This window comes from Vitis vinifera, chromosome 15 (genome assembly GCF_030704535.1).
Source record: "Vitis vinifera cultivar Pinot Noir 40024 chromosome 15, ASM3070453v1".
In the NCBI taxonomy this organism is placed as follows: Eukaryota; Viridiplantae; Streptophyta; class Magnoliopsida; order Vitales; family Vitaceae; genus Vitis; species Vitis vinifera.
In genome coordinates this window covers 11,626,590-11,649,379 of record NC_081819.1, presented here as the reverse complement: position 1 = coordinate 11,649,379, position 22,790 = coordinate 11,626,590, and the positions used below count along the sequence as shown (strand labels likewise).

Genomic DNA, 22,790 nt, shown 5'->3' with positions numbered 1-22,790 from the left:
AGGAAATAGTAGAGATAAAATTTAAAGGTAATCTACTCATAATTGTTTCAATTAACACATCCAAATATTATGGATCAACAGAGAAATCAATTTTAAGAAAACAAAACATCAGCCTTTACTAGTGTAAAACGAAAACAAAAGTTTAAAAAAAAAATCATTAGATATCAGATTATTTTTGGGGCAACAAAATCTTCAAATTGATAAATGGTAGTTTTTTCATTCATTTTTTCATTCGTTCATGTACAGAGTATATATAGAGGGTAATCACTATTCTAAGAATGGGAAAGAATGATACAAGGAAAGAATGATATAAGGAAATAACAACTAATATCCTAATATCTCAATATTCCTAATATCTCAACTTTCCTAATATCTAAACATTCCTAATATCTCAACACTAAATGATATAAGGAAAGAACGATATAAGGAAAGCATTCCTAACATCTCAACACTCCCCCTCAAGTTGGTGCATAGATGTCACACATGCCCAACTTGTCTAAAAATTTTGAGAACACTTGACTTGAGACAGCTTTGGTGAGGATATCAGCCAATTGATCTTCTGATCGAATCTTAGGCAACTCCACAATCTTATCATCCAACTTTTCCTTAATGAAGAATCTATCCACCTTGACATGCTTTGTACGATCATGTTGTACTGGATTATGAGCAACGTCACATGCGGCTTTATTATCACAAAACAATCAGATTGGTTGCCTAGATAGGTAACCTAAATCCTGTAAGAGGAGTCTTAGCCATAATGCCTCACAAAGTCCTAGAACCATACCTCTAAATTTCACTTCTGCACTTAAACGAGCGACGACATTCTGCTTCTTACTTTCCATGTCACAAGATTACCACCTACAAAGGTAAAGTAACCAGATGTAGATCACCTATCATCCACTGCACTGGCCCAATCAGCATCAATATATACTTCTATACTCTGATGATCAACATTTTTAGTGAACAAAATTCCCTTCCCAGGAGCATTCTTCAAATACCTCAAAATACGCATGACTGCATTCATATGTTGCTCTCCAAGATTATGCATGTATTGACTCACTACACTCAATGCATAAGCAAGATCTGGTCTTGTATGAGCTAAGTACATTAATCTCCCCACAAGTCTCTGGTATCTTCCCTTATCGGTTGATACTTGATTAGGTTCAACACACAATTTCAGACCTTCTTCTATTGGTGTATTAACAGGTTGACATCCCGACATTCCAGTCTCCTATAAAAGATCTAAGACATACTTTCTTTGAGACAAAAAAATTCCTTCATTTGATCGAGAAACTTCAATCCCAAGAAAGTATTTCAGAGGACCTAGATCTTTCATTTCGAATTCTCTAAATAGATAATTTTGCAAAGCTTTTCTTTCTTCAGGATCATTTCCTGTAACTACCATGTCATCCACATATACGATAAGTGTCGTAATCTTACCATGTTGCTTTTTCAGGAACAAAGTGTGATCTGAATTACTTTGACGATAGCCAAAAGCTCTCATTGATTTTGTGAACCTTCCAAACCATGCTCTCGGGGATTGCTTCAACCCATACAATGACTTTTTCAATTTTCACACTTTCTGACATTGCTTTTCTGACACCATGCATCTTGGTGGAAGATCTATATATATTTCTTCAGATAACTCGCCATGCAGAAAGGCATTTTTCACATCGAACTATTGTAATGGCCAATCTAGGTTTGCAGCTAAAGACAGTAATACTCGAACTGTGTTGATCTTAGCTACAGGTGCAAATGTCTCTGTATAGTCAATTCCATAAGTTTGAGTGTACCCTTTTGCTACCAGTCTTGCTTTAAATTGTTCAATACTACCATCTGCCTTGTACTTCACAGTATAAATCCAACGACACCCAATTGGCTTCTTTCCTGGTGGACATTCTACGAGTTCCCATGTTTCATTCTTTTGCAGTGATTTCATCTCTTCATTCATGGCTGCTTTCCACCTTGGATCAGTTAAGGCTTCCTGCACACTATTAGGAATAGCTACAATAGATAATTTATTTACAAATGACTTATTTGATTCAGACAAACGATGGTTAGACACATAGTTGCTCATGGGATATTTGACTTTGGTAGACAATTCAGGTTCATATGTGGGTTTAGGAATACCTCTATTATGACGGTGTGGTAACCGTTTCATGAATGGATCAGGTTCCAAATTAAGAACACCCTCAGCAGACGACGATTGGTTTGGTATTTCGGTGAAGACATCTTCGGACCCAAATTGTTGACCACTCATATCCAACTCACCCGCTTCCTGGTTCACTAGTTCAAATTGTCCAGATTCATCATCCTCAGAGATATGATAATCATAATCGAGAGTCTGAATTTCCTTATGGTACTCCTCTTGAAGTTCAGACTCAGATAAAAAATACATTGAATCTTCATGAAACACCACATCCATTGTAATAAACATTCGTCGAGTTGGAGGATGGTAACATCGATATCCCTTTTTGTGCGATGCATATCCAACAAACACACATTGTAATGCATGGGAAGTTAACTTGGTGCGTTGGTGTTTGTGTAGATGCACAAATGCCAAGCAACCAAAAACACGAGGAGGTAGATTTGGGACAGTTGGGGCAACTACGGCATTAGTAAGAGCTTAGAGAGGTGTTTGGAAGTTAATTGAGCTAGAAGGTACCCGATTGATCAAGTATGCGGCAAATGTGATTGCTTCTCCCCAATAAGATATCAGTATTTTTGCTGCTATCAAGAAAGCACGAACAACCTCTAACAAGTGCCGATTTTTTCGTTCAGTGACTCCATTTTGCTGGGGTGTATTGGAACAAGTAGTTTGATGAATGATGCCATGTTCTTCCAAATACTTTTGAAGATCATAACTCTGATATTCTCCACCATTATCACTACGCAAAACCCGAACCTTTGCATTGTACTGAGTTTCAATCATTTTATGAAATTTTTGAAACAACAAGTTCACTTCATCTTTGGTCTTCATCAAGCATAACCATGTCATTCTGGTACAATCATCAATAAAAGTAACAAACCAACGTGAGCCACTCAAAGTTGGGACTTTGGATGGGCCCCAAACATTAGAATGTATAACCATAAAAGGAAGCGGACTTTTATTCAAAATTAACGGAAACGAAGCACGATGGCTTTTAGCCAATTCACAAATATCACAACGGAAACCAGAAATATCATTCTTTGCAAACAAACTAAGAAACAATTTTTTTAAATAACCAAAGGAAGCATGTCCCAAACGTCGATGCCACAACCAAATTTCAGACTTTTTCTTCTCCTCCTCAGATCCATCTTCCATCAAGGCTTGTTGCAACTTATTTGAATCCTTTGACTGCAAGTCTAAGTAATAGAGTTTTCCCTGCTTAATACCACAACCAATCGTCTGTCTTGTTTGGATGTCCTTAATCACACAAAATTTAGGCCAAAAAAAGACAATACAAGATAAGACTGCAGTGATTTGAGAAACTGACAAAAGATTGTAATCTAGAGATGGAACAACTAAAACAGAATCCAAATTCAAAGTATCAATAAGAGTTAAGGATCCTTCCCCAATGACTGGGGTTGTGTTACTATTGGCTGTGGAAACAATTTTTTGTGATGAAGGTCTAAGGGGTGAAACCTGTCTAAAATCAAAAGTCATATGATCTGTAGCACCAGAATCAATTATCCATGCACTATTAATAACAGGTGTAAAAGTATTTAAAAACTTACCACCATGATCTATAGCGGCTACCAATGCAGAGGCTTTCTCAACAACATTAGCCTTTGTTTTTATTTCGGCAATAGTTGCAGTCGAGGTTTTCTTGGAATCCTTCTTCCGTTGATCACGATTATTATCATCAATAAAAAAGTGGTGATAGCCTAAACATGATCTAAAGGTCCATGGTTCAAACCCTTGGTTCCTCATTGTTTTCCTGGTCATACCAAGAGTCGTTGCTTTGAAATTATGGGATATCCAGACTGGTGGGATCAATCTTATTGCAGTGAGTGCATTTGAAGGTTGACTTATCAATATTAGGGCTTATCTTAGGATGGTTGATCGCTATCAGACTACCATAGCGATAAAATATCCAAGATTTCAATTCCATGGCTCTGATACCATCTTCAAATTGATAAATGGTAGTTTTTTCATTCATTTTTTCATTCGTTCATGTACAGAGTATATATAGAGGGTAATCACCATTCTAAGAATGGGAAAGAATGATACAAGGAAAGAATGATATAAGGAAATAACAACTAATATCCTAATAACTCAATATTCCTAATATCTCAACTTTCCTAATATCTAAACATTCCTAATATCTCAACACTAAATGATACAAGGAAAGAATGATATAAGGAAAGCATTCCTAATATCTCAACACAAAATTGAGACACTTAATTGCATTAACCATTGATGCCTATAAACTCAATTCGAAACATAAAAATGAATTGAACATGAATTTCAAGCTTCAAAATTGCGAACCAAAGAAACACTTATAAAATGTTAGAAAAGAATGGGAAGAAAAATTCTAATATAGGATATTCCAAGATGCCTTTTTTTTAGTTACCTTCCTTAGTTTTTTTTCCTATTATTTCTCCACAAGCAAATACAGAGTTGGTGGTAGTGTGGTGGGGTGCAATGGTAGAAGCCTGTGAAAATAAGAGAGACGATGAGTAATGGTGGCAACCGTGCAAACATGAGAATGATGACCATAGGTGGCTCATGAAAAGAAGGTGTGGTGGAGCTAATATGGGTGGCGACAAGTGGCTATCAACAATGGGCGATGAAAATAGTGCCAAAAAGGGTCGCCGTAGTGGGATCCTAGAAATGGTGTGCAACTGACGAAAGTTGGCATAGCAGACGACGAGGAATGGCATGGTGAAGATGGGAAGGTGAGAGAGTTAAAGAGAAAGAAAGGAAGAGAGGAAAAAAAATGAGGGAGAAAGAGAGAGAACATCGATCGGTGGCGTCACCACCGATGATAACTGATAGCCACGGTATTGTTGAGATGGGCGAGGGGCATGGGTAAGGAGAGAGAACGGGGAAAGAAATAGGAGAGGGGAAAGAAGGAAAAAAAAAAAAAGGAGAGTGGCAATGACAAAGAAGTGGGAGAGAAAAAATGTGATCTCCTAGGGTTCTTTGAAATGAATGGTAGAGATGAGATTAGAAAATAAACGATCGAAATTTCACCAACATTAATCTTATCACACCAAAATTTAAATTCTTATTCTATGAGTCAACTTTATGAGAATCAATTTATGGAATGTATTTATAACTTTTATAAGGTCAATTTACCATAATTAATTTTCTTCTTTCCTAATGTCTAAATTTGTATAAGTTAACTTAAAAAATAAAATTTTGAAACCTAATATTATGCCTAACAATTAATAAATCAAAATTTCAAATATCTTAATTTCAAGCTTACACAAGTTTATTAATTATTTTTAAATCAAATACAAGTTAATTACTAATTTAAAAATAATGAAAAATAGTTTATGAAAAAAAATTATATTAATACAAACTCAAAAAAAAATCATTAACATCAATGAATAAAAAAAATAGTTTATTAGTATTGATTTTATTTATATCCAGTTATAAAAAAAAAACCATAATGTAGCAAATTTTATTTCACTAAAATTAGTGAATAAAAAATTATTTATAAAAATTTATTTCATTGCTATTGATATAGACTAAAAATGATTTAATCAATTTGATAAATAAAAAATGAAAATTGATATTTACATTACTAAAAAAATTTATTAAATAAACATTGACTTCCTTAATCAAAATTGATTGTTGTCACTTCAATTTATAATACTTAGTAAGTAAATTAGATATACACATATCAAACAAATTATTATCATTATTGCTTTTATTTAAGTACCTTGAATACATTGGCTTATAAATTATCTATCAAGATTCTATTATATAAGTCATGAAAGAATTCAACAAATTTTATATATGTCATTATTGGTTTAAACAAGTTGTATATGTCATAGTTGTTCATTTAAATAGGCAATATTGACACATCACCTTAAGTCAAGATAATATATGTCAGCAATGACCTTTTTCCTTATAGTGTGTGCAACCCACTGTATTGATTTAATGCTTGAAGATATTGCAAGCATGAAGCAGATTAAGAAGACATTAGATCGAGCAAAGATGATCACATGATTTATTTATAATAGCTTGAAAGTAGTGAATTTGATGAAAGTGTTCACCAAGGATAGAGATCTATTAAGGCCAGGAATAACCCATTTTGCCACTGAATTCATTTCACTCAAGAGTCTTATACGTTATGAGGCTGATTTGAAGAGAATGTGCACAACAAATGAGTGGCGTGAATTCAATAAACATAGGAGCAGAAAAATTCTAAGAGATAAGTACCCAACCTTATTTTAACTAATCGATTTTGGAAGAAGGCAGGGGAAGTTCAAACCATCATGGAATCTCTCGTCAAAGTATTGAAATTGGTTAATCAAATTAGAAAAACCCCACACTATCAATCATTTATGAAGCAATGGATAGAGCTAAATTGGCTATCAAGACATCAGTCAAGCAATGGGAAAAGTATTGGGAAGTCATTGATAGAAGGTGGGAAGGTCAATTGCACAAACATTTGCATGCTACAGGTAATAAAAAATTCTTTATATATTTTTTTATTTTTTTTCAAGTACAAATTATTATAAAATGATCATTATTTAACTTATTTTTTAAATCCAATGTTCCAATATTCAAAGTACTTCTCTAACCATCTGGAAATTAAAATTGCATTAAATGAGGTTATCAAGATCTTAAAGCCATATTTGGATAGACAAGTAAAAGCTATTAACGAGGTATAATAATAGTTTGTGACCTTTATATAATACATTTTGTATATGTAATGTGAATTAACAAAAAAAAAAAAAAGTTAATGATGTAGGTGAAATTATTTGTTGACGACTAAGGAGAATTTGGAAGTGCACTTACAAAGAAAACAATAAATCAATCTCTTCCAGGCACTTAATACATTTATGTCTATTAAAAATAAGAAATTATCATCATTTTTTGTTAAATATATCATAGTGATTAATAAGTATGCATTTTCTTTATTATAGTTGAATGGTGGAACAACTATGGTGACGAAAGTCCACATCTACAAAAGATTGTTGTTAACTTTTTAAGCCAAACTCGTTCTTCATCAGGTTGTGAAATAAATTGGAGCACATGGTCATTGATTCACACAAAGCTACATAATCATTTGGCAATGAAAAAGTTGCATAAGTTAGTTTATGTGCACTACAATATGCGACTTTGAGTTAAGAATTTGATGCAAGAGCAAAACAATAAAGATTTATACGATCCAATTGATTTGAATCATATCTTTAATGATGATGATATATTATATGAGTGGATACGAGAAGAAGATGAGCCTATTTTATCATCTGATATTTTGGATTGGTTGGATAAAGGTCTTCCCCCTAATGAAGAAGGTAGAGAAACAATTCATGAAGATGATGGTGCCACAAATCGTAGAGTTAGTAGGCATACAAGTAATGCTACACAAGAAAGAGATATTGATTCCCATCATAAAAGTAAGGCTCTTAGAACAATTTCTTCAAGTTCTAGTAGTGATGATGGTGACAATGGGGGCAGTAGGCGGGGTGGTGGCACTAGTGGGGGCAATAAAGGAGTTGGTGGCATTGGTGAAGGTACTGGAGGAGATGGTAGCATTGGTGGCGGTTATGTTAGTCAAGTAAATCCTAGCATGTCATAAGCACAAGGAGATGAAAATTATTATGTCACACAAGATACAGATCATGGAAATCGACCAGGGATATGGGAACAGCGAAAGCATTTGGAAAGACTAACTACATTTCCCAACGATGATGATTATTCTAGTGGGCATGATTATCATATATCAAATTATCACCATATTGATGAGCACTTACAAAATTTGGGTATAGGATCAAGGTCGTATTTCAAAGGAGTAAATGATATATCATATCACAACTTTAAAGACTGTGATAGCTCTTCCAGTACTTTTAGTAGAAATGATTTTGATCGATTTCCAATTATGCGTCCAGATGGATATTCAAATATTGGAACACGAGCTAGTGATTCCTATGGATATGATCAATCTTCTAGTAGCAGTAGCATTGCTTATCGAGGTTTTGGATACTATCAATATGGTGTTGATCCCGAACAACCTTCGAAACCATATTTTCCTGATTATGGATCATCAAGCCAATCATCTCAGCCAACATATTTGAGTTATGAACAACTCTTTCAACCATATCCTCACTACGAGAATTACCATCCCAATTTGTATACTCGTCGTAGGACTAATGATGATGATTTTGAATCCCCTCGTCATTCAACATGGAATTGATTATTGTATTGTATGTTTGTTAGTAAAAATGTTATTATATTTGAAATAAAGTAATTTTCTTTTATTAGCATTATCATAAATAACTTTGAGCGGATACTTTTATAACTATTTAAATAATGTTAAATGTGAGACAATTTTATTTTATTAATTTGAGCTTATTTAATTGTATATATTTTTCTAATGATTTACATAATATTTTTATAAGTTTTTGAATTTTCTAATTAGCTTATTTTACGTATCGTCTGATACCAAGCTAATACATTGAGACTGATACGCCTCGGGACCCTCCGAGTTAGTGACCGATACTACGACTTTGAACCATGGTATACGCACAAAGGATTAAAGAATAGGGGCAAAACACAAGACAAAGGCTTTTTACACCTAAAAATAATTTTAAGAGGAAAACAAGGAATCACCTTTAGTAGTCACAAGGTCAAGGACAAACCTTGGTACTAAGATAGGGTTGTTATAAATATGGGAAAGAGGACATAGATGGAGAGAGTGTCCTATGCTAGATTTTCCAATAAATCAAAACCATAAGACTTTTGGACAACAATTTCGTTCTCAATCAATACAATATTAGCAACAATCTCATCTACCATTTCCCTCATCATGAAAAAGGGGTGGTTGTTCCTCAAATTTTCAATAGCAATCTAGTCCTAATAGTATCTAGCCACAACCCCAATAGCAGCTCATAACTAGTAGAACTAGTTGTGGTTTACATCAGGGAATAGTTCACAACCAATTGGACGAGACTAGTGATTTCTCATCAAAAGATCATTATTTTGTTTAGTAACAAGAAGATATGATATTAATTTAGAATATTTCATAAAACTATGCTTTTGATATTAGTACTATAAGAGCACATTCAAGGTATGAAAAGTAAAAGTTTTTTCTAATATGTATTTTTTTATAATTTTTTTCTCCACACGACTTTAATTGATAGCTAATTTTGAATATTAAGGATTTGTATTCGTTAATAGTTTTAAAATCTTGCAACCTTAGATGCATCTAATCATATCAAGATTTTGGAAGAATTACAATTTTCTAGTGATCAAATCTTTCTTTCAAATCACTCTACAAAGTAAAAAGATCATTTATCATAAGAAAATCATTTTGTTAAACCTTCCTAAGATGATGACAAAGGGAAATCAACGCTTTTGCGCAATCCTATAAGAATGCTTGATTTCCTTCCTTGATCATAATTTCAAGATTCATTACATCAAGATATATTTCAACATCAAGGATCCAAGATAGATAGTTTGTCTTTCGAAATATCAAGTGCCACAAATTCGAGTTTTGTGAGATTTCATATTGTCAAAGAACTTTTTATATCTAACAAAATAATATTATTAGAATAAATTACATTTAAAAATCAAAAATTAATAAATAATACTAATGCATTTTTCAATATAAAATAATTTTTTCATAGATTTTAGATTAATAACATTACCATAGCTACTGGTTATAATCAAATACAAATTATTTCTAAATAGCTCCTGGCTATAGGAATGATTTTTACATAGTTTTTTGCTATAAGAATTATTTTTACATAACTTCTGACCATATACGAATTTATTCATAACATCTAGCAATGATAATATTAAATAATATTTGTACATAACTTTTGGCTATGACAAAGAAAAATTATTTTCTTACATCTTTTTAATATATAGTATAATTTAAATTACAAAATCAATAGTAATAGAAATATGAAAAAAAAAATTATATTAACAACCCCAAGTTTAATATAAAAATAATAAATAAATAAATAACTTCAAAGCAATTCATGTTGATAACGTGTTATAAAACTAGAAATAAAGTAAAATAAAAGTGCATAAAGGATAATTAAGAGGATAAGAGAAAGTACTTTGGGGGACTTTCTTGCTCGGGATGATCTTCATTTTTTTCTTTCCAAAAGCCTCGTATAGGCTTACAAAAATTGAGAATTTTATACTTTCATTTACTCATCTTAAAGGTGAGTATTAATGAAGGGTTGAATGTGTTATGACTTAATGAGGATATAATATAATGATTTTATGTGGTGGCATTCATCACTTGCATTTACAATAGTTTGAACCTATTTTTAAAATTATTAGACTTGTTAACAAATCTAATGCATTAAGTATTGCTTGATTTGAAGTTTATTTACTTAATAAAAAATTCAAGGTAGTTAAGAAACGTTAAAAAAAAACTACAAGTTTTTGCTTAGTAGTAGTAAAAGTACATATCCTAATAGTTACTTGAGCAAGAAGTACTAAATGCATGAATAAAATATAGTATGCATTTTTGAGTATTTAATTACTTGTTTTCCAATTTTAATGAAATATTTAATGTGTTTAATTGGTTGGTGAGTTTGGAAATATTTATAAATAGTTTGGAAATCAAACTACCAAACAATTGGTTAATATGCATTTATCCTCTATTAAAAGGTGATATGGCACAACTTACCAAACAATATGAACTTAAGCCATCGGACTAGGATTGATCCAAGCTACGATTGGCCAAAAATTGATTTAGTACCAAAGCAAGGGGTGTAGCTATAGGAAATTGCTCAATTAGCTATTTAACCTACACTAAAAAGGGGCCTTGGGATCTTGGTTTAGTAGGAATTCTCTCTTGATTTTTAAAGGGGAAACCATATTGAATTTCATAGAGAAAGGGAGAAGGAAAGCTTATGGGTTTGAAGGCTTGGTTTGAAAGAAGATTTGAATTGTTAGAAAGCTAGTGTTCACTTGTGTGGAGAATCCTTAGTAAGCTCACTTCCATTTCATTTTCTCCTTCTTATTCTTAGTTCATCTTCATCTCCTCTTGATTCTTGAGTTGATTTGTATATTGAGCATGGATATTGGAGGTCACACACTTGATTGTTAGTTATTTGTTTATGATCTATGGTTATTCTTCTTCTTTTCGTCCCTTGATTCATCTTATTTGCTTAAAGGATTGTCTAATCCTTAATTTGACTTGTTGCATAGTGGTTTTGAGACTTTGATTAATTTGATTTTGATATGTTTTGGGTATTTTTATCCACTTATCAATTCATGAAATGAAGCTTTATGTGAATTTGAAATCCTTGTCTTCCTTTTGATTTCTCTTTTGAGGATTTCTCTTTTCCCATCCATTTTAATGATTTTGAAAGCCTTTTTGACTAATTTTCAAATAAATTTTAATAACCACAAAGTGTTTTCATATTTACCAAAGAGGTTTTCCATTATATATATATATATATATATATATATATAAAGAAAAGGTCTTTAAAGCCTCTTTCTACCCTTTTGGGTTTTCTTTTCAAATCTATTTGTAAACTTCTTTTTCAAACCCAACCATTTTTAGCTTATTTTTAAGCATCTCTTAATGGCCATTTTCATAGCCCAAGGTCAAGGCTCTCTCCATAGTTTTTTATCTTACTTTTACGCTTGAGAAAATTTATAATTGCTCTCATGGTTTTTATGATTTTTAAATTTTTTTTTTTTCAAACTGATTTTTAATGGACCATTCTCTGCCCCGAATCCCTTTTCATGGTCAATTAGGGTTTAAGACTATGGTCATTTCATGATCATTAATATTTTTCATGTTCTTTGGCAAATAATGCATGATTTCACAAGAGAATATCCTTATCTATGGTATTTCTTTGTGCATTTTAGCCCATTTTTCATAAGTGAGTGTTAATTTGGCCCTTCATGCTTTTTATGAGCTTAAACTCATACTCATATGATGGTAGAGAAGTAAATGCCCTGTGGATTGATTCATACCTTATTTCTTTAATCTACATCACTCATTTTTCAAACTTATGATTTTCAGATTTTCTTGATTTTGGAAAAATGGATTAATCTTGCAAATCTAAATTTAATTGGATTATTTTCAAATCTCATGAGCTTTTTTCCTCATTAAAAGGTTGAGGATGTGGATTAATCTATCAAAATTAATTTAAACATTAATAAGGCTCACATTTTTTGGTTTTCAAATCTATCTTGCTTGCTAACCTATTTTTAACTCTCAAAGTGTTTTTGTTAATATAGAACTTTTAGCTTATTTCTAAGTGTCTAGTTTTTACCTTATTTTTTACCCCCAAAATATTTTTACAAATCAATCTTAGCTCATAGGTTTTCAATTTTTTTGATATTTTTTTTGGTGTACTAAACTTCTTAAATAAGGTTTTGAGCTTTTATTTCATTCAAAAATCATTTTCCAAACTTTTTAATTAATTCCATTTTTCCTTACTTGTTGTGTTGACCTAAATCTACTATTGTGGTTTATTCTTTAAAATATGAAATAATTGGTACATATTTGAGCATCATAGAAATTTTTTATGTATTTTAGGCACTTTAAATATGTTTTTTGATTTTATATTACACCAATGCTTGTCAAATAATTCAATCTTTGCATGACTTGTTTTGTCCTATTTTTGAGCAATAAAACATTTGGTTAAATCTAAGATTATTGGTGCATGTTTAGAAACTTTGAGCTTTTTATTTGTATTCTAGGGATCTGAAACATGTTGTATAATTTTATTTTATTTTTATATCATCTCTAACTATTTTATTTGGATTTATTTTGTAACTAGTTGATTTTTGTCCAACTTTTGTATATCTTACATAAACTCGTTGATTTAGCCTCTTTTAGCATGTTTTTTGTCTTTTTTTTATTCTTACTTTGTATCATAGACATCTTGTCCATGTTAAACAAGTCTTCCCTTGTATCATGATCACCATTTTAATATTTTATTTGAATTTATTTTGTGATTGCATGTTTGTTCTCTAGTTCTGATCCCTATGCATGACTAGTGTATATCAGTTCATCTTGATGTTAGTTTAACCATCTTTGACTCTTGATTTTGATTGTGTATATGTTGTATATATTGGGTGGCTCATACTTTGATTTGTATAACTCCTTTAATATACATGCTATACTATTATTTGTTATCGCCATTGCCTTTGTTATATATTCTTGTTGTTGTCTCTTAGTATCCATTGGTCTATTAGTAAATTGTCTTAGTTCCTTCTACTTGTTTAGTAGAGACCTCTTTAAGAAAAGGGTGTTATCCTATGGTACCTTCCTAATAAGTAACCTAACACTCGAATCTAGACTCGATTTTCTTAAACTTTGCTTTTTCTTTAAAAAGGAGTTACTCTAGTATTTTATTTCTTATTTTTTCGCTTAAAAAATGAACAAAATAAATGGTGACTCCAACTTTTTCCAAAATCAAATTTTTCACAAAAAAGTGAGTCTCACTTTGAGTGGGGACACACATGAAAAATACGAGTCCATAACAAGAAGTAACACGTATTATCAAAGGTATATGATATGAAGACAAAATGGAGGGTCTACAACTTCTAAGACCCTTTCCTCCCCTTGAAGGCTTATGAAATGATAACAATAGAATATCACTACCAATATAAATTCCCTAACCCACATTGTTTCACTTGGCACTCTCTTTGTTTGGTGCATATGTGTTTCAATACTGTTTTTTATTTCTACTCAAATGTGTGCACTATTAGGCATCATATATCTTAGCTAGTGATCTCTTTAGTTCTTGGTCTTATTTGTAAGGAACTTAGGTTGGAAAACTAAAAAGATGTGTTCTAATTTCTTCCCAATCTCCAATTTTCTTTTGGTTTTTATATCGAATGATTATTTAGAGTTTTATAATGTTTTCAAAACTTTTCCAACAAAATAATTTTTTTTTTGGGTACTTATATTTGATACTCTATTTGAGTTCATTCTACTTTGTTGTTTATTTCCTATAATAGCCCTCATCTTGACCTTTTTGTGACTGATTAAGGGTCAATAACCTGAGCCTAAAAACTAGCCTAGGATAAGGCCCCAAAGGATGATGGTGGAATTACACTCCAATCAGTGCAGAACCTTAGTTAACAAAAGTTCAATGGAGCCTAATCTAGCTTCAATCTTTCAAGATCATAGGGGATCTACCAAGGGTTGTGATCATCATTCAATCATAGGCATGGGATCAACAAAATAGAGCATCTCTATCTATTAATTCATTACCCAACAACCACTACAGTTGTGATGCAAAGATGTCTTCTAGAATCTGCATGTCACAAAAAAGCTTCACATCAAAGGCTGATTATCCTCTTATGTGTTTTCCTTCTCAATTTTAGGTTTTATCAATTAATTGAATTATCCGCGTGTAGGTGAACTGGTAATCTTGGCACTTAAGTAAAGGAGTAATTTACTAGTTTCAGTCATTCAATCTAGCTGACTTTAACTTGAGACCTCCTAATCAGAGCTACCTCTTATAATATAAGAAACAAGAACAAAACCTTTATTAGGATCCTATCCAACAACTCTATAAGAAGATCCTAATCAGAGCTACCTCTTATAATATAAGAAATCCAAATGCCATGGAATGAATAACTCTATAAGAAGATCCTAATGAATTGATAACCCCTTCTATGGGCACTCTAAGGTTCTAGGGCCGACTATTATGACACACATTACTAAGTAACAATTAATTTTAGAATGCAATAGTGTGAACTTTACTGCAATGAAATTCAAAATCATTTAAAAGGGTCATGCAAATCAATGATATCAAAGGAAACATCCAAGGTAGAAGAACAAATAGTAGTTCCATGAACAACTCAAATGTGATGTATATAAAACCCTTTCAATATAAGAGTAAATTGAAATTATGAGCTAGTCAAGTGGTCTAAACTAAGAAGAGATGTAGGTGGTGTTTTTTTTTTTACTTAATTATAAATAGAACCTTAATGCTTAATAGGGTTAAATATTATATTGTTTTTTTTTTTTTTTGCAGTATTATATTTCTATTAAGTATTAAAAAGTAAAAAAAATCAATATGTTGTTTTTTCTATTTAGAAAAAACTATATATTTTGGTTTTTTCTATTTAGTAAAAAGTTTATAATAAGTCATAAAAAAATAGAAAACAAACAACCTAAATTCTGAAAACAAATTGCTTTTAGCAAAAAACCAAAAAAACAAACACCATCATAGTGTACATGAAAGGTGTTTTGCATAAAGTATGTTTCACATTCTATCTAAATTTTCCATGGAAGCGGTCGACATAAAGTATGTTTCCTGTCTTTAATAAAATTTTAATCAACCCAATTGAATTCTTCAAACATGCAAATATCTTTACAAAAGGCCCTAAATTCCAATGTTGTTTTTATTTCCAATCGAGTGTCATTTGGTATTAGAAAACAATCTCGTCCAATCACCTGAATATCCCACTGGTGGCCCGCCCCACTGATACCACGTTCATAGACTCTGTTTTTGAACTCATTTCGTGTAAGCATAATCATGAAGAAAATTTTCTCATTTTCCCTCCCAATAGATAAGAGAAACGAATAAGATCTCAACTATTTAAGATAAGGATGAATCAAAAGGAAAGGAACCAAACACCAACAAATGTTTCTCAATGTTTTCATACAAGATACACAAAGTACTTATGCATTACATATTCAAAGATACAAAATAGAACCAAAACATAACTAGGAATTTTTCATGGGGCAACCAAGGAAAAATACCAACAAACTAAGATGGAGAGATCTTACATGTACATTAACAACACCTGGTTGACTCAACAATCTTCAACTTAAAACTATGACCAAGGAGCAAGGGTTCCATTACTACATTGAACCTGACTAATTTTAATAGGTTGTAGTAAGAAAAAATTTTCAAACCTTAATTGTTTTCTTAGGTCTAAAATAAAAATTGCCTTCAAATTGTTATGCCTATAATCAGATCTAAAGACAACTATAACAACAAAGCAAAGACAATAAGATTGAAAAGGCATCACCAAATCATAGGGCATGAAATCAGAACATACCTTAAGGATTGAAATATTATTAACCTATTTTAAATAAAATGTTATTAACCATTAATATTTTTTCAAATATGACTAGTTATTTTAAATAAAAATATAATTTATAACTTTATTAAAATATTATAATTCCTTTAAAATTATTACCTGGTATATTTTTAAAATTATCAATGTTACTATCTAGGAAATTTATTTTAAATATTATTATCTATAATTTTATATTTATTTCTTATAATTTAATATTTACTTTAAATTAGATTAAAATTTTTGTGGATTCTAAAAATATTATAATGTATTATTACAGTTTTTAAAAAGATATTGTGCATTTTTTTACCCAAAAATATCAATTTAAGATTTTAATAACTTGAGAATCCTTTTATTTAAAAAAATAAAAGAATAATTGGGTACATTTAACAAAGTTGATGCATTTATACAATGATACTTCAATTATTAAAGGTAAGCAATTATTTAAAAGTCTATATATAATATTATTTTTTAAAATTATTTAATTAAAAAAAAACCATTAAAAATCCAATTTTGAAAATCAAACCAGCCGTTCTCTTTTTACCATATTTTAACAAAAATGTCATTATCATTTTATTATAAAAATAATTTTTCCCTTTAAAACCTACATGTAACTACTTAAAATATAATTAAGGATATTTATGTTAAAAATATGTTACTCTTCAAATAAAATCGTGGAAGAGGTTAAATTCACAAATATGATAATTATTTCATCCATTTCAATCAATTAATTTTTTAAAATATTGAAAATATGTAAAAGTGAAAAATTAGTTCACTATTTGTCTACTACCTTTTTAAAAGGAAGCTTGTAAAACAAAGGGAAATGTTTTGAAAATCATTCTTGAAAATATTTATTTTTAAAAAATAATTTTTGGTGAGAATTTGTTTTGGAAACATATTTTTTTCAAAAACGGTTTGTTTCCGATGATATTTTTAAACGCAGCCAAACAGCCCCTAGTTTTCCACACAAATTCATCAGACGGTTTGTTAAAACTCAGTGACCGGATAAGACCTGAGCAGACACTAAACCCTAACAGAGCCAAGGTTTTTCTTTTCTGTGAAGATGGCATCCATTTCATCATCACCATGTCTATTTTCTACGGATTTATTCCAGAGTCGTTCATTGAAACCCACTTCGCTCTCATGGTCTTCTTCATTTCCCAATATCAACATTTTTACCAATTCAATCACAAACCCTTCTCTTCCTTCTCTCAACAAGGTATTCTCCTTTTGGTTTTTTTTTTCTCTTGTATTGCTTTCCATTAAGCATATTTTGCAAGAATTTAGGAATTGTTCAAAACACAATTCATATTTTGCATTTTGCGTTTTGTGGTTTTTGCTTTCTATCAACTAGGGATTGTTGGCAACCCAATTCATATTTCTTTGTTTTGCTAATTTTTATTTCTATTCTCTCTGTTTTGTGTATCCATTTTATTGATTTCATGAACTTAGGAATTGTTCGAATCCCATATCAAATTTCTTGTTTTTTTATTTTGGCTCACTGTTGACTCACTCTTCTGGTGTACTCATTTCTTACTCTGACAAGAATGTTAGCAACTGTGCAGAACCCAATTCAGATTTTTTAGTTTATGATTTTGGGATTTTAAGCTTCATTTGAAGCTGTGTGAACTGAATACTGTAATTTAGGATGTGAATCAGAAAACTACGTTTGACATTTGAAACAAACACTTCTAATTAGTTTTGATATTTTGTAGTTTAAATTGATTGTGAGATACCTATTAGAAGCATTGAAGGCAAAGTAGTTTGATATGGACTTCAGGTTACTCTTATTTATAAGGTTGGCAGTGGACATGATGATTATGAACCCAATTTTCAGGGTCCAGACGGGACCCTTATTGTTCTAAATGAGATATGCCCTGGAAATGATTTTATAATCCCATTGTTTGGAATGGAGCCATGAGAATATCTAAGTGAGATGAAAGTCACTTAAGATCTAAGTGAGATGAAACTCCTGTGTACACTTGAATGAGAGAAACAAGAGAGAAGTCCTGTTTCAGTCTTGTCTTTACCAGAGGCTCATCACTTTTCTTTCAACCCAGCTTCAGCAGCTCAAACCTTTTTATATCTTTATTTCTCCATGGAATCTTGAAATCAATTTTATGCTGTTAGATGTAGTGATGGCTTCATTTTTCTTTGATGCCCCCGCCTTATGTTGGACTCTTTCCATCTTTAAATGCTATTCCAAAGAGCATGAAGCCATTAAATATTCATTGAGGGAATAAACATGGCTTCAAGAAAATTGGGCATGTAAGTAATTTGTAGTTGCCAAATCCCAGTAATGCTAGTTTCTCCATTTGCCAGTCCTCTACAATTTATCCTTCAGAACCTTGTAGAAGCTTGTTAATTCTGGAAGCTATTGGAGTATCATTCCCTCTCTTTATTATGATGGGATCCTGAAGTAAATGACTACAATTAAGAGAAACCACTTAAATAACTAACTCATTTACGCAAACCACCTAAATTAGTTTGACAAACTGTGCTACCTTCTATGAACTACATGGTTTGTTTTGTAATCATCACAAGTAATGATCTGCCCTTGTTTTTTTTTGCCTATATTTGACATTGCACAGCTCCTTCCTCTTTGGGCTGTGTTGGCATACTCCTCTTTATTCCACACTGAATTCATTTTCAGGTTCTTTATAATAGCATTTAAACTAATATAGGAGGATTCTCTTGTTTGTCAATTTTTTTAACCGTAATGGAGGATGTCATCAGTTAAATTATCAGAAATGATGAATTAGCTAGGTTTACATCATTTGCTTAAGACATTCAGCCATCATAACTAAGAGTGTTTAGGAGAAGCTTTCAGGGAAAAAATTTGTCAGATATTTTTTTGGTAATAGATTCTCTTCATCAGTTCTTATTGAATGAAAACCTACAAGTAGTCATGCTGAAGGATGCTGCTTTTCTTTTGGGAAAATTGAGCCCAGCACCATTTTGGATGTTGGAAAGGAATTTGTTGTTGAAATTACACCAGCTTTTCACCTTTCTAGCAAAATTATTCATATGAAATATGCCATCTCGAAAATCCAAGCATGATTAGTCAATGATAGAAAACATTCAGATTGCATATTCTAGCTGTCCTAATTTTTCTGAGAAGGTGAGTTCGTACAGGATGAGTATTAAATTGCCTGAGACACAATGGTTCAGATTCTTTAACTCCTTCAAGTCAGGTTATGTTTTTAGGGAAGAAATGCATCACTAAGCTTTCAAATTACATGGTAGCATCCATTCATGTGTCCTACTCCAATTTTATAGTATGTTACCACCAGCCATCATTTTACTTGAAGTTGTTTCTGTAGAAACATCTACTTATAATGTGACAAAGGACAAGCGTCCTATTTTTTGTTGACCTGATGACTCCAATTGTTCAAGTCCTAAGATTTTGGCTCAAAGCCTTTTCTTCCTTGAAATTCTGAACAGTACCCAAGTTAGGATTGTGTTCCCTTTCTTTTGTTAAATGAATTGAGAGTGAGATTTTGGTCTAAGATATGATTGTCATGAATTTATTTAGACATCAATAGTTTGATATTTTCTTTATTTTTCAAAATGAAGGAAAAAGTAAGGTCTAAATTGTCTTATCTGCTGTTATGAGTTTAATTTACTTTTAACTCATTGCTAGACCAAAATACTAAAAGTAGAAGTCCTCTTCCCTGTTATGTAGTGTTTAGTGGTTCAAGCTGCCTGGACCCGGAGATCTCGAAGTGAAGCCGCAAAAAGACCAAGCAGGAAATCATGGAAGCAAAAGACCGATATGTATATGAGGCCATTCTTACTAAATGTTTTCTTTTCAAAGCGATTTATCCATGCAAAAGTAATGCACCGGCCAACCAGCAAAGTGATATCAGTTGCTACCACAAATTCCAAGGATTTGAGGAATACATTGTCATCACTCACTGATCATAATGCATGCAGAGTTATAGGGAAGCTGATTGCAGAGAGATCAATGGAAGCTGATGTGTTTGCCATGTCCTATGAGCCCAGAAAGGATGAGAGAATTGAGGGTAAGCTTGGGATTGTTCTTGATACCATTAAGGAGAATGGGATCATATTTGTCTAAAACTAGATTTATTACTATAGCTTTTGTTATCTAAAATGAAACAGACAAAAAAATTGGAATGAGAGGATTTATGATCAATCAATCCTCTTGATGTATGTTGAATGGAATTTTCTATGCTTTGGACTGTGTACCTTCCCTCATATCTGAATATATCTGTGTCCTTTGCCTTTTCTTTTTTCCTTTGACATGAAGTATGATGAAGCGATAGCGACATCCTGATTTAATTATGCTTGCCATTGTTGTCATGGTTAAAATATTCTCAAAATACACATTTCATCCTCTTAAAGCATTTAAGTAGTTTATTTTTTAACTTTTTCTTAACTTATTACTAATTTCTTAAATCTTTGTACTGAATAGAAAAGATTAAAATATTTGGTTTTTTCATAATATTAAAAGTGAACTATCGTAACTACAGAAAATTTATTTATTTATTTTACTTTTTAATACTTAATAGACATATAATATTAAAAAAAAAACAAACAAACAACTTAATATTTAACAATATATGATACTATTTAGTCTTAAGTTCTATTTAAAATTGAGTAAAAACAAATACCACCTTAAAACCCGTAAAACTTAATACTTATTATTTAATAATTTAAATTAACTTTAAGTTAAAATATATTTAAGTTGTTTACTTAAAACTTATTACTTAATTATTACTTTAAGTATTAATGTTGTTTCATAAAATTAAGTTAAAATTCATTCTAAATCATTAAATTGGCATATTTATTTCTATAAATTATCATTAGAGTAAAAGAGGTCGAGTAATAATAAAGGTCATGGAATAGAAAAAGAGATTATAGAGGTAACTAGGGAAAATGGGGTAAAAGGATAAAATAAAGATATGAACTTAAGAATAAGTTAATTGTTTTTATATATTACTTAAAGTTGTTTTTTACTTTAAGTTATATCATTAAGTTATTTTACCAAATATTCTTAATTTACTTAATAACTTAAATTAAGTTATTAAGTCATTTTATGTTATTAAGTTGGTTAACCAAACATCTACTTAGTATCCGTCTAGATAAGCTTCTTATTTTCTATTTTTAAAAACAAAAAATAATAGTAACTTTTATATAAGATATAAGAACTCTTAGAAATTTTCATTGAAAATATAATGGATTTTAAAAATTGATTAAAAATTTGTTACTACCTTAAATTTTAAAATTTGTTAAAGTAATTTTTAAGGAAATTTACAAGAGTTTTACTTTCTATGTAGAAATTTTTATTAAAAAAAGAAAGAAAAAAAAATGAAATGGGGAATGTATCAAAATGGAAGTCTTAAGACCTATTTGGCAATTGTTTTTTTTAAAAAAAAAAAAAAATAGTTTTCTATTCTCCATAACAAAAAACCATTTTCAAAAAACAGAAAATGGAAAGTAGAATGTTTTTAGAAAATATATATTTTTTGTTTTTACTTGTTTTCTAAGAGTTATTTTTAAAAATAATTATATCAACATTTACAATGATTAAAAATAAAACACTACACATAAAAATTATTTTTAAAACATATTTAAAAATAGTAAAAACAGGTTAAAAATATTTTAAGTTTTAAAATAGATTTTGATTTTACAAAACATTAGAGAATAATTTTCAAAATCTGTTTTCAAAAACTATTTTTCACAATTGTTTTTTAAAACAATTACCAAACAAGGCCTTAGTTTTCCTTCTCTTGTTTTTTCTTGTCTGTCTTTCTTTTTTCTTTATATATATATATATATATATATATATATATATATATATATATATATATATATATACTTTTGGTTATTCATTTGCATTACAAGGGTCAAATAAAGTTTTGTTTAGATCAACTTTTGGTAAATCAAAAGCTCTTTTTTTTTAGTTTAATAACAACTTTTATATTTATTTAATTAAAAGAATTTATGAATTAAAAAAAAAACTTAATATAAAAAAATAGGAAAATATTACTTCTTATGTAAGTTGGGTCATGCTTTGGTACCAAAATATCATTTTCAGTAGAATACCCCCAATCTTGAACCAATGGCATTATGCCACTTGTGAGGTTTAGTTGAATTAAAAAAAATGGAAACTTGTGTTTTCAGCTTGTGATATGAAAATTATATGCTTTTGGAACCCCAAGTATATGAAATATGAGATTTCCCTGTCAATGGGGAAAATATTATCATTTTCATGCACTATGTCTTGTTTACATTTTCTCTTCCCAAATTGCCCTTCAATGTCTCCATGTTAGCAGCAAGTCAGCTTCCATGTTAACAAGACCTTCTGAAATTAAACAAGACACAAAAATTAGAATCTAAAAGTTCTCTAAAAACACCCGACCCGACAACACCTCTTATTTTCCCAAATCAAAAACTTTTTTTTCTCTCATTTGGGAACATTTTCTCTCACTTCTCTGCACATGCTCACCCAGCCGAACCGGAGAGACTACTTCTCAAATCCAAAATTTCTCTCATTTCATAAAAGAAACCCTTAAAACTCCAATCTACATATTTATATCTTCTCCAAGAATCTGAAACTTCTCAAATCTAAAACAAA

At 30.7% G+C, this 22,790-nt stretch overlaps 1 protein-coding gene across 1 annotated transcript; it reads left to right on the top strand.

Moving 5' to 3' along the window:
- Nucleotides 1–17,147: 17,147 nt before the first annotated feature.
- LOC100246602 (uncharacterized) lies at nt 17,148–20,438 on the top strand. The gene is made up of 2 exons (XM_002263195.4): nt 17,148–17,405; nt 19,872–20,438. Exons 1-2 carry the CDS (start codon nt 17,250–17,252, stop codon nt 20,265–20,267), a joined length of 552 nt encoding a protein of 183 aa, XP_002263231.1. The 5' UTR covers nt 17,148–17,249; the 3' UTR covers nt 20,268–20,438.
- The last annotated feature ends 2,352 nt before the right edge of the window (nt 20,439–22,790 follow it).